Raw genomic sequence first — 12,268 nt, forward strand, 5'->3', positions numbered from 1 at the left:
GGGGAATTAAAAAAAGAATCCCCCTGTGCATGTGCAGTGCCACACAAGGCCATATGTGGTCCCTGCCGGCAGCATGCATGGCTGGGAAATGTGTGAGATGCCGGTGGTCTCCCACAGTGTTGTAGGCTTACGGCTGTGGCATTGAGCCCTCAGTCACCAAAACAGCGGCTCGGTTCTAGCATACCTCTAATAGTGAAGTCAGGTGCCGGCTCGCAGAACCCCCCTCACTCACCCCCACTCCCCATCACACAGAACCCCCCTCACTCACCCCCACTCCCCATCACACAGAACCCCCCTCACTCACCCCCACTCCCCATCACACAGAACACCCCTCACTCACCCCCTCTCCCCATCACACAGAACACCCCTCGTCCCCCCCACTCCCCATCACACAGAACACCCCTCACTCACCCCCACTCCCCATCACACACAGAACCCCCCTCACTCACCCCCACTCCCCATCACACACAGAACCCCCCTCACTCACCCCCACTCCCCATCACACACAGAACCCCCCTCACTCACCCCCACTCCCCATCACACAGAACCCCCCTCACTCACCCCCACTCCCCATCACACAGAACCCCCCTCACTCACCCCCACTCCCCATCACACAGAACACCCCTCGTCCCCCCCACTCCCCATCACACAGAACACCCCTCACTCACCCCCACTCCCCATCACACAGAACCCCCCTCACTCACCCCCACTCCCCATCACACAGAACACCCCTCGTTTCCCCCACTCACCATCACACACAGAACACCCCTCACTCACCCCCACTCCCCATCACACACAGAACACCCCTCCCCCCTCTTAATCATACCGAGGACGTTCCCTCTCACTGACTGCACTTACTTTCACTATGGTCTCTGCGCAGGCAGGCAGCCTCTCCTGCACATCGGTGCTTCCTCCCAGGACCTCCGCTCAGACTCCTCCCCTCTGATGATCTCTGTGCTGGAGAACCAGATGGGGGAGGGGTCTGAGCGGAGGTCCTGGGAGGAAGCACCGATGTGCAGGAGAGGCTGCCTGCCTGCGCAGAGACCATAGTGAAAGTAAGTGCAGTCAGTCAGTGTCGTGGAAAGTAAGCCCCGTGGGCCCCCAGGGGCTCAGGGGCCGGGTCGCAACCGCACTACCAGCACCCCCTATATGTACGCCAGTGGAACCGATTGATTTCACTAGGTTCATTCACATGCGTGTATTCTGCGTACACATTTTGGTCGCACATTTGCGCAGGGAAAGAGCACATATTAAACCCCTTTCACTAATTGGCCATCACCATGGCTGGCAGCAGCTTTGCTTGAATTTTTTTACACGTGCAAATGCACATGATTTACGTGCACAAAAAATACAGTTAAAATCGCACAAATATGCAACGCCAATTCTGCAAAAACACAGCAGAAATGTGTGCGTAAGTCGCTTATCCAAATCTGGCTTAAGGGCTCCTGCAGACGAGCGTACGTGTAAATATGCTTGTGATAGCGTGACGCAATAGCGATGTGAAGGAAGCGCTCTCTCCGGCTATGACACGCATATCCGTGTACCTCACTGTACTTTTCTGCGCAGCCGGGCCCGTTCACATTGGCGTGGGACACACCCTCTTGGAGCCCTAGAGCTGCATTCACATAAGCGTATGTGTATTTATGCGCACATTTGCGTTGTGTTTTTGCAGAATGGGCGTTGCATATTTGTGCGCGTAAGTGCGTTTTTTTACGATACTTTTTATTATACTGATTGACTCGGCTGAGCAGCCTGATTAGTCCCGGTGTTATTGATTAATACCGCAATATCGTGCAGTTTAGTGTGCGATTTCATGTGGATTGTTTTTTTTTTTATGTATGCAAATGCACACAAAATACAGTGCATATTACGTATATTTTCTTGCTCGTGAAAATATAGCACAAAAGCGCTGAATGTAAAGTCATCCACACATCCTTGCGTGTGAACAGCGATATTTAGTTGATATGCAAATGCAATTGTGAATGTAATTGCGCACGGTTTTTCTGCCTGTGTAAACGGGCTGCACAAGCGAACTCTGTCATCATTCGCTTGCGCAAATGATTTATCGCTCCGCGTAAAAGGAGCCCTGACTTCCGCCCCCACCTCGCCTGACTGTGCAGGCCAGGAATAAATGAACTGTGTGCAGCTAAGACGTCTTATGTTTTCATTCACATGACTTTTTTACGCTTTCTCCCAAACTTGTGATTTCCCAGCTATGCAAGGAGTCCCGCCTGCTTAAGACCGGCCGCTGCCAGCGCTCCACTACAAAGGGCTTCTGACCCTCGCCAGCGTGCTATGACTCTCTCCAAGGATGTGGAGTATCAGGCACCCACTACTACTCCCATCACCAGCGCTGGCATCCCACCCTATGCGGGCAGCGTAGACTACAGCAGCAGCCTGGAGCAGATGGAGGGGGTCTTCCAGGCAGTGGAGCCCCCCAGGAGGTCCACCAGCAGGCTCATCCTGCACAGTATGGTCATGTTCGGCAGAGAGTTCTGTTACGCGGTGGAAGCCGCGTTCGTGACGCCCGTCCTGCTGAGTGTTGGACTTCCGAAGAGTTTGTACAGCCTGGTCTGGCTCATCAGCCCCATCTTGGGCTTCATCCTCCAGCCGGTGGTGGGCTCTGCCAGCGATCACTGCCGCTCTCGCTGGGGGAGGCGCAGACCGTATATTCTGGCGTTGGGGATTTTGATGGTTGTGGGGATGACGCTCTACCTCAATGGTGACACGGCGGTAACTGGTAAGTAGGAGCGGCGGACTGATAGAATACCATAATATACAGTAAATCATAATGCGTTTACATGCGCATTTGCGCAACAGGCGTTGCGTATTTGCATGTTTTGCTGTACTTTTTGTTTGCGGAAATCGTGCACACGCAACAAAAACGCAACCGCGCTCCATGTATTTAAATGGCCAATGAAGTTAATTAGTTCAGTATATGATATTTTCGTGTGCGGGGAAGTAGAGCACGCTGCTTTTTTTTTTTTTTTTGGCGCAAACAAAATGTGCGTGTAAAATACACATATGTGAACAAACCCATTGAAGTCAATAGGTGCTATATACGGCGTGCTGCGTGCGGAAATACATTCCTGTGACACGGGCCTAAGGCTGGATTCACGCAAACATATTTGCGCAGTGTATTACGCACAGTGAATAAAACCCATTGGTTTCAACGGACTTGTTCGCATAAGCGTATTTTGCACGCGCATTCTGTTGCGTAAAAAAATATGCAGCACACTTTATTTCCCTGCGCGCGTAAATAGCACGTATTGAACGAATTAACTTAATTGCCCATTTCAATGAATGGGAGAGCGGTTGCGTGTTTTTTTTCGCATGCAAAAAGTACAGTAAACGCTTTACATGTGTGCACAAATACGCAATGCCCATTGTGCAAATAAACAGCGCAAATTCGCTTGTGACACTGGTCTAACAGGGAGGGTTATACAGGGTGGGCCGCAGAAGAATAGCCCGCCCCCACATTCTTATGAAGGCGGTCTAAGGATATTTGTCGCAGAGTTTTCTTGTGAATTCCACCTCTAAAAACCGCATCAAAAACCCACGTGCGGATTTACCCTGTCAGAGGGCAAAACCCGCATGTGGATGAGTATTTACGTGCCAGGAAGTGATGGCACGTGACATGGGAAATACGGGCTCACTCACATGAGCGTATCTTGGTTGCGTATTTTATACACGTATGATACACAATCCCGCGGACCCGCATTGGCGCGTTCAGACCTGCATTTTACACACCTGATCCCATCATGCCCTCTTTTGGTCCGTTTTCTTGCCCTTTTTTTGCCACTGCAATCTATCGGAGCAATAAAAACACGCAGTGAAGGACGTTTTGCGGAATTGTTGTTACGGTTTTCTAACGCACATCTGCAATTAAAGTTTGCGGAATGAAGCGCAAAGATTCCTCAAGACGTTCCGCAGTTAAAAGCGTAACAAAACGGCACTAATTGACCAAATCCGCACCGGCGCTGCGTCCTGTGGACAATTGCGTCTCATGGTGACAGAGGATATATTCACATGGAATCCACACCAAAACCCACATTAATTTCCGCCTCAAAAACCAAATCAAAATCAGCAATAACTAATAATGTGGATTCTGATGCGACTTCAGAATTCACCCCTTCAATTGAAATCAAAAACTACGTCAAAATCCGAACCAAATGGTGCAGATTTTGACACAGTTTGGGGTGCGGATCCGCGCCAAAAGTCACGGCACAGAATATATTGCAGATTTTGATCCGCACCAAAACCACAATGTGTGAACCCAGCCTAAAAGAAAATCTGTCTGTTGCCCATAGCAACCAATCACAGAGCAGCTTTCATTTCTTATACTGCTGAGGTAAAATGAAAGCGGTGCTGTGATTGGTTGCTATGGGCAACCTGTAGAATCCACACTGGGGGGAGATTGATCCTAACTGGTGCAAGGGAAGAGGGGAGCAGCTGTGTTGTCTATAGCAACCAATCAGATGCGAGCTTTCATTTTTCACTGGTCCCTTGGGGGAATGGACTCTGATTGGTTGCCAGGGACAACACAATGGACTCCACATTTCCCAGTGTGTGATAAAGGCCCAGTAATGGTATAGTACTAGTAAACAGATGTAGCAGAGCTGAATTCAGCATTTACCTGCCATGTAACTCACTCCTTCAGCTTGGGCTGGAGCAGTTCTAGCTACTAGGCTTGTTGCTATGGATGTGCTTCAGTGCCGTTGTCAGGCAGTACAGCGAACTGCTCACGTGTATTTCTTTACTGGCTCTAAAGACGTCCTATGTAAAATTCCAGCTAATTAAGGTGACCGGATTTTCCCAGGGTCAAAGTGGGACAGAGGGGTGTGGTCAGGGGCGGGGCTTATCATTCCGGTTCAAAAAAGACGGAGCAAATTCCGCAGCATTTCTGCATCCAAAAGACTGTCAAAATCTGTACCATTGCTGCAGATTTTGAATGTAAATCAGCGGTGTACTCCCCCTCACCTCCTCCATAGGCTTCCCGCTGTCAGCGCTCCTTGGGTTTTGGTTCCCAGTGGTCTGTAGTGGCCTCACCTGACCAGCATCACCTGACCATCACCGCTGCAGCTGACCAGGCCGTTGCGAATTGGAAGTCGAGGAGCGCTGACAGCTGGAAGCCTACGAAGGAGGTGAGGGGAACCCCCCTGAATCTCACATACTTACTCTCCTCTTGGTCTTCCGAGCGCCGCCGCTCCTCTTCACAGCACTGCTGCGGGCGGAAGTGTGTGCGCCCACAGCAGCGCCTCCTCCCTTGACGTTTTCTCCTGTGGTACTAAGGAGGAAAGGGTCAGGGGAGAAAGATCCCGGACGTACACACTGCTGTCAGTGTGTGCATCCGGCCATAGCGCCGCAAAGTGATTACCAGCCGGGGAGCCATGGCAGCCCGGCTGGTACCTTGTTTCCCTGAAAATAAGAAAGGGTCTTATATTAATTCTGGACACGATTTAAGTTGACTTTTTTATTAACCGTAACTTAGGCTACTTTTTGGAGTAGGGCATATATTTTAAGCATCCTCAAAAACCCTGAAAAATCATGTTGCTTTCTTAAAAATCCTGAAAAATCATGCTAGGGCTTATTTTCAGGTTAGGTCTTATTTTCCAGGAAATCACCTTGTTGGTGACCAGATGTCTCTTAAGCGGGACAAAATGGCTGTCCCGCTAGGGTCCCGGCGGAAAGCGGGACACAGGGTCCAAAAGCGGGATTGTCCTGCCTAAATCAGGATGTCTGGTCACCGTTAGCGAATACATTGCAATATCGCAGTGTGAAATGGTTAACTGGGCTCTGCTACAGGTGTAGTGGCACACACATCCAGCCAATCTGCCGCATTATCTGACTCTGTGTCCCATACTATCAGCTAAGAAGAAAAAGTATCTGCATGTGACTTCTGAAACCAATCAGAGACCACAATGTCAGCGTCAGCACCCCTGGCATCAGCGCTCATATCCTGGCTTCCATGATGCCAGGAGTTTGGGGATGTGATTGGTCGCAGCGGTCAGGTGCTTCCGCCCAGCCTGTCTACATGGAAGTCACCAATTTGACCGAATTTGGTGCTGAATTCACCTCCCCTCATTTGAAGATATGGAATCCGCACCGCAAATCTACTGCTAAAATTGATATATAGCGGATTTAGTTCCGCATTGCACGTCAATTTTCACAATTGCATCCATAGTGCTGCTACTGTAAATTGTGCAGATGTGCGGAGAGTATCAATCTCTGAGAGCCACCCTGTATGATCATAGTCTAATGTCTAAGGACATCTAGCGGATTTGGTGCAGATTTTCCAGAGCATGGCTGCCTCGTTGTAGCAAAACTAGACCATTATCATCACTGATCTTGCTACCACCCAGTTTGAGTCATTCTGGATCCCGACTACCACAATCCACTAGCCCTACTTTCCCACCTTGCGAGGACTTTCCCCGTAGAGGGCTCATCACAGGATCTGAGCTGAGTGAAGTTGTACTGGCCGAGTCTCATCCCTTCCACCTATGGAACCACATGACTGTCCCCATCTTACATTCAGCATGGGTCTTGTCTCCTGATTCATCTTCGTCATGAATTACAGCCTGGATGTGGTGCTGCGGGCCCTTTGAGGGCAGATCATACCACACTGATCTCATTGACGTCTTTGACTATGTTACAAATGTGGTGAATGAAGGTGGGGCCGTGGATATAGTCTATCTGGATTTCAGTAAAGCCTTTGATACAGTTCCACATAAAGAGTTTACAGATAAATTAATGAAAATTGGGCGGAATCCTTTGATAGTCCGGTGGATTCACAGTTGGTAAAATGATATGAATGTTTGTAACGGAGTGTATTCTGACCAGAGACGAGTTACAAGTGATGACCCCAAGGGTCTGTCCTGGGTACTACAAGTGACATCGAAGGTTTAACAGATGAGGTTTGTCTGTTTGCTGATGACACAAAAATGTGCAACAGAGTTGATACTCCTACTGGTGTCTTGAACATGGAGAATGATTTAGCCTAACCGGATAAATGGCCAAAACAATGGAAACTGCAGTTTAATGTTGGAGGAATTACCAGTAGAAAGAGGGAGATTGTGATCCCGCTGTAAAGAGTTCTGGTGAGACCACATCTGGAATACTGGGGGCACTTCTCTAGACCTCATCTACAGAAAGACATTGGTAAAATAGAACAATGGGCTACAATCTGAGATAAGCTAGGGGAAGATGAGAAGCAATGTCAGGACATATCAATCTACTGGAAGAGTTGTACAGTAGAAGCTTGTAATATTCTTCCAGCAGGCATGGTTGGGATGGAAAATCAATAATAAATGAATTCCAGCTGGGGATAAAACGCAGTTGCTGTCAGCACAGTAAAGGCAACAAGTTATTAGACTAGGGGGGATCCACCAGAGGACTCCCAGTGGGGAAAATCAAGGCTGACTGCCTCATTGTGTGTATTGGCCCATTCTGCAAAACCCTGCTGTGTTTGTGCCATCGTTTGCACCATCTTTGATTGGCGTCACACACCCAGGCCTGAAACACAACCCTGGCTTTCACCATAGATTTGCTTCTGGGCTGTGCTTCTTTCTTTCTTCTTGGACTTGTCATTTTGGACCTGTTCTTCTGTTGGTTCTAATCCTCAGCCTCTGACTACGTTCTTGTCTCATCCCCGGCTTGTCACATCCAGACCGCTTTTGTGATGATGACCCTTGGCTCCTTTGTTGACTACACTAGAGGTATATTCATCATTACTCTCCTGGATTACTCTCAGAGTAATCTGTGACATTATAGAGTGAACCATGTGGACTGCTGGAGTGTACAGCGCTCTTGCTCTGGCATTCTGATATGCCATTCTGACACCGTCAGTCCACCATCAGGGCTGATTGTTGCCGTGTTTAGTATTTTCTGGGGATTGTCTGTGGCCTTATCAGTGTGCTTTTTTGAAGGAATTCTTATCCCTGTTGTTCTGCCCCAGGTTGCCTGAGATTGCAATTAATTTTTGTCTGACATAGTTAACAATCTAACAGTCAGGGATTCCATATCTAGACTGGGAGGCTGTATCCTATTTTGGGTTGAAGCATGCGCTAGTAGGCATATCTGGTATTTTTATGATCCAGTAATTTATCTATATCTGTTCTATTAGGGATGTTTTTGGGTGCAATATATCTGGATTTTTATTCAGTTGTATTAGGTTCCTGATGAATTAGGAGCATCCTAGGGAAATACGTCAAGCCTTTTTTACTTTTTTTCTTGGCTTACTTACGCCAAGCTAAGCCTTCTATTTTTTCATTGGACTTATTTGCATCAAGCTATTTTGCGAGTTTATCTGGAATTTGATTATAGATTAACTCTTTCATAGATTGAGCTACAACTATCATATATGTAGCTCTTCAGATTTAGGGGAGAGTGTATCCCAAAAATCTCTACTGCCGCTTTGAAGCCATAACATTGGCTACAACTTGGCATATACATTGATCCCAAATATGGTTTCTCTGTGGTTGCAGATGCCTACTTTGAGCTGGCCCATTTCTAATTATCAGGTATCGCATCTCTCCTGAGTGTGATATCCCCTTTGGAGGTTGGTTCGCTTGACGTGACATCTTATTACATGTACATTCAGGTTTTTGTACTCCCCTTTACGACATGGGTTTAGTCATCATTCTTGGCTAAGATAGCCCCAGACCATTGAGGATGTGTTCTTTGTTTTTCTTTTTGAAGTAATCCCAACACAAATACAACTTTGGAGGAGATTTAAATTACACCTTTGGCTGGGATTCCCTAGGTTAAGAAATGTATTGATGTGACTGGGTGTCCTCGGTTCTATGTGTATATGTTTGTTTACTTTAAACTTATTCATACAATTATTTTAAGTAGTTGTTCTTTTCTGTGAAGGGCTTTTTGATATATTATTTAGATCCCTCTGCCTCAGTGACTTATTATCAGCCTATACATGCTTATAAATGATCATCAGCCAGAGAAATGGCTTCTGACTGGCAGATCAGTGCTGCCTCCCGCATCCATCTCAATGCTGCACAACTGTCTATCTAGGATAAATCCAATCAGAGCTATTGTACTGGATGCCATCATGTTGATGCTCTGCTTTTAACCTTCTTTTTAGATAGAGCACAGCCAGCACACTCCGAGTATGCTCTGTGCAGTGTGCTCCAGTAAGGATTAACAAGCAGAGCATGTGCTCCAGAGATGCTCTTGGCAAAGATGAACAGGCAGAGCATGTTTTCTGCACTCTAATGTGCTAAAATGCAATGCTGAATACACCTTACATTTTGCTCAGTGTACCTGCCACCAATTGGAGACTAGACTGGGAATTTGACTGGGATAGCCCATACCTCTTGAGGGGGATTCTTTAGACTCTGCGTCCCATCCTAGCCAGCACTAAATCTATAGTAGTAGAAGCGCTTCTCTGTTGAAAAGCATACAGTAACTGTGTCTCTGGAGCTCAGACCTTTCGGATTTGGCTGGAAGTGGGAAGAGGAGGAGTAGGAGAAAGACTCTTGTCCTTGGCCAGTTGCATACTTGCCTGATTGTGCATCAAAGCCATTAATCGAATGAATCACTACTGGATAGCAACACTATAACTGCAAATTGGGGAAAGTTTTCCAGCTTCACAACTTTTCAGATGTATTTGATTTAAGACAAGACTCAGGCCTTCACTAATCTTCAGATTCTATGTGAACTACTTGCATTCTACAGGTGATCTACAAAGCCCAGTGTACCTTTTGGTCCACAAACTGCAACAGTGACCCAGAATCGTCCAATTTGAGATGCTGACACTGACCGGCCCCGCTGCCAGCATCTTCTCCGAGTCTTTCTTCATGCCAGCAGATCAAACCCTCAATTGTTCATGGTAAATGGTTACTGCAGTTCTTGGACGTGTGGCACCCTAACACCCGAATTGTGGTAGATGATGAGCAGCACTGATAGTTTCCTCACCTCTAGAGAACGACACAGCTTTGTTTGAAAGTGAAGTCATATTAGTTTAGTACTTCACTTTATAATCTGTAAATCCTGTTAATCCAGCAGGGTACCACAATAGTCCCATGCCATATTAAGAGGAATTTACCTGACAGTTCAGCATATGGCAGGTCTTCAATAGCTCACCAAAGGCTTCCTAAAGATGGAAATTAAGTTCAACTGCAAGCCCTGTAGTTGACACATAAGGCAAGGTTTTTTCAGTTAACATGTTCTTGCCAGCGTTTGTGTTGGGGACATACAGTACTTACATGTGTTCATGGGTTCAGAATATCCTGTTATTGACAACTCATTGGCCCTGAGAATGCTGGGGCATTAGTATTTTACTATAATTAGTTGGCTGCATGTAATTCAGCTGATGATTAGTGCTTGAGATTGTGCTGTAACTTCCTGCTGTGCTAGGGTGGAGGGAGCTTCTACATGAGTATCTGGAAAAAGTGCTTTTCAGATGGTTGGAAATACAGCTAAATTTACAGGGACTGCCTTAGGGCCCTTTTACATGCAACATTTATTGCTCAAAATTCGTTCAAAAGCCACTGAGAATTTGTTCCATTTAAATGCTGGTTGTTCAGTCTTTTTAGCAAATTAGGCCTCATGCCCACGGCAGGGTCAGATTCCGACTGCGAAATCTTGCAGCGAAATCAGACCCGGTTCTGGCCAGAGACCCTATACTCACCTGTCAGGATCTGCAGGGAGTGTCTCAGGCTGCACGTCGAGGCGCATGCGCAGTGCAGGGCATGACGCTGCCGTCACGCCAGTGATGACGTGGATCCACGGCGACTCACAGTGGGACGGACGGCTTCCATTGAATGCAATGGAAGCCGTCCGTGTGATTTTTTTTTTTTTTCCATACAGAATGGAAAATGCTGCGATTCTTCACCGTGATCGTGAAATCGCTGTTGATTTCCGCTCGTGGGCAGGGAAGAATCTTTTAACATGGCATGTCTATGGACAGACTTTGCTGCAGAGTTCGCGGCGGGCATCTAGCCGTAAATTCTGCATCGATAATCTGTCTGTGGGCATGGGGTCTTAAGGATGATTTTGTTTGCTTTCATATACAGAGAGTGCAGTGTTTACTCACACCTGGAGAGGACAATGTACTCATTGTGTATGCAAGTGAGAAAGACAATGGAATCTGCTGGCCAGAATCTGTTACGGAAACACACACCCAGCTGCTACTGAAGTTTAAGGCCCATTTACATATAAAGATAATCATTCAAAAGATAGGCTTTGAGCGATTGTTTTGCATAAACTGCTAATGGACACTAATGAACATTAGCAGGTTATCACCTTTATTTGCATGTAAATGAGCCTCAGAAGCTGTATGCAGAGAATAGCAGGTGGTCTGCTCACTGCATACAGCTCCTTTGTTCTGCCAAAGGCTGCCTTGGGCTTTTTGCTGAATACGGTATAATCAGCAGCTTCAGTGGAGAATACAGCACCATGGACAGCAAACACAGCATGAGGTTTGTGTTATCTTCTCTCCAGCTGAATGAAGGATTTTATGCTCACCTAAAAATCATTTTTCAGTCAAAGAGTGAAAGATGGGAGCAATTTTTTAATTGTTCCGTGTAAATGGGCCTTTATTTAGCTAATGGGAAAATACAGATTATTAGGTGTAAGTAATTTTATTTAAAAGTTTCGACAGTTTGTTCACAATTCATTCAGTTGCACGATTGTTTAAGCGATAATCGCAGCATGTAAAAGGGCCTTTAGGCTAGTGAAAAACGTCTGCATTTTTTTTTAACAGTCTCACTATTGTCTTTAGGTTGTATCTGATATTGCAATATTCACTTGAATGAAGAGGCTGAGCTGTACTACCAGACAAAATCTATGGAAAAGTTTGGGTTGATGCTGTGGTGTAGCTATAATGGTTGCAATTGCGACTGGGCCCCTAAGCCACTTGGACCCATAGGATTTCCTCCCCACTGGGCCTCCACCCCAAAACTCTGGCCAGCAATGCAGAAGAATATGTTATTTCTCGCGCTACTGCCTGATACAGTGTGGCAGCATGGATAAACTGACTCCACCCCCATCTCCTGCTCTCAGTATAGTATGTTCTCTAATGTATTAAAGGGCAGGAGATGGGGGGGGGGGGGGTGAGGTTATGCACACTACTGCATTGTGTCAAACAGCAGCATGACTAATAATGCTTCTACTGCACTGCTGGCTGTGGTGGAGGAGACTCTTTTACTCTGTGGCGGCACAGAAGAGCCATTATTATTTTGTGGGGGCACTATTACTTTCAGTGCGAGCTGCAGGGGAAGGCAAGGCCCATGAAACTTTAACTACACCCCAG

General features: G+C 46.8%; 1 protein-coding gene across 1 annotated transcript in view; it reads left to right on the forward strand.

Moving 5' to 3' along the window:
• Positions 1 to 2,243: 2,243 nt before the first annotated feature.
• The window catches only part of SLC45A2 (solute carrier family 45 member 2), a 126,416-nt gene continuing 116,391 nt past the window's right edge, over positions 2,244 to 12,268 (forward strand). The window contains exon 1 of the mRNA XM_066602470.1: positions 2,244 to 2,740. Within this exon, the coding sequence (XP_066458567.1) occupies positions 2,296 to 2,740 (445 nt within the window). The 5' untranslated portion in view covers positions 2,244 to 2,295. The remainder of the gene's footprint in view (positions 2,741 to 12,268) is intronic.

The sequence above is a fragment of the Eleutherodactylus coqui genome, chromosome 5 (assembly GCF_035609145.1).
Source record: "Eleutherodactylus coqui strain aEleCoq1 chromosome 5, aEleCoq1.hap1, whole genome shotgun sequence".
NCBI classification, from domain to species: Eukaryota; Metazoa; Chordata; class Amphibia; order Anura; family Eleutherodactylidae; genus Eleutherodactylus; species Eleutherodactylus coqui.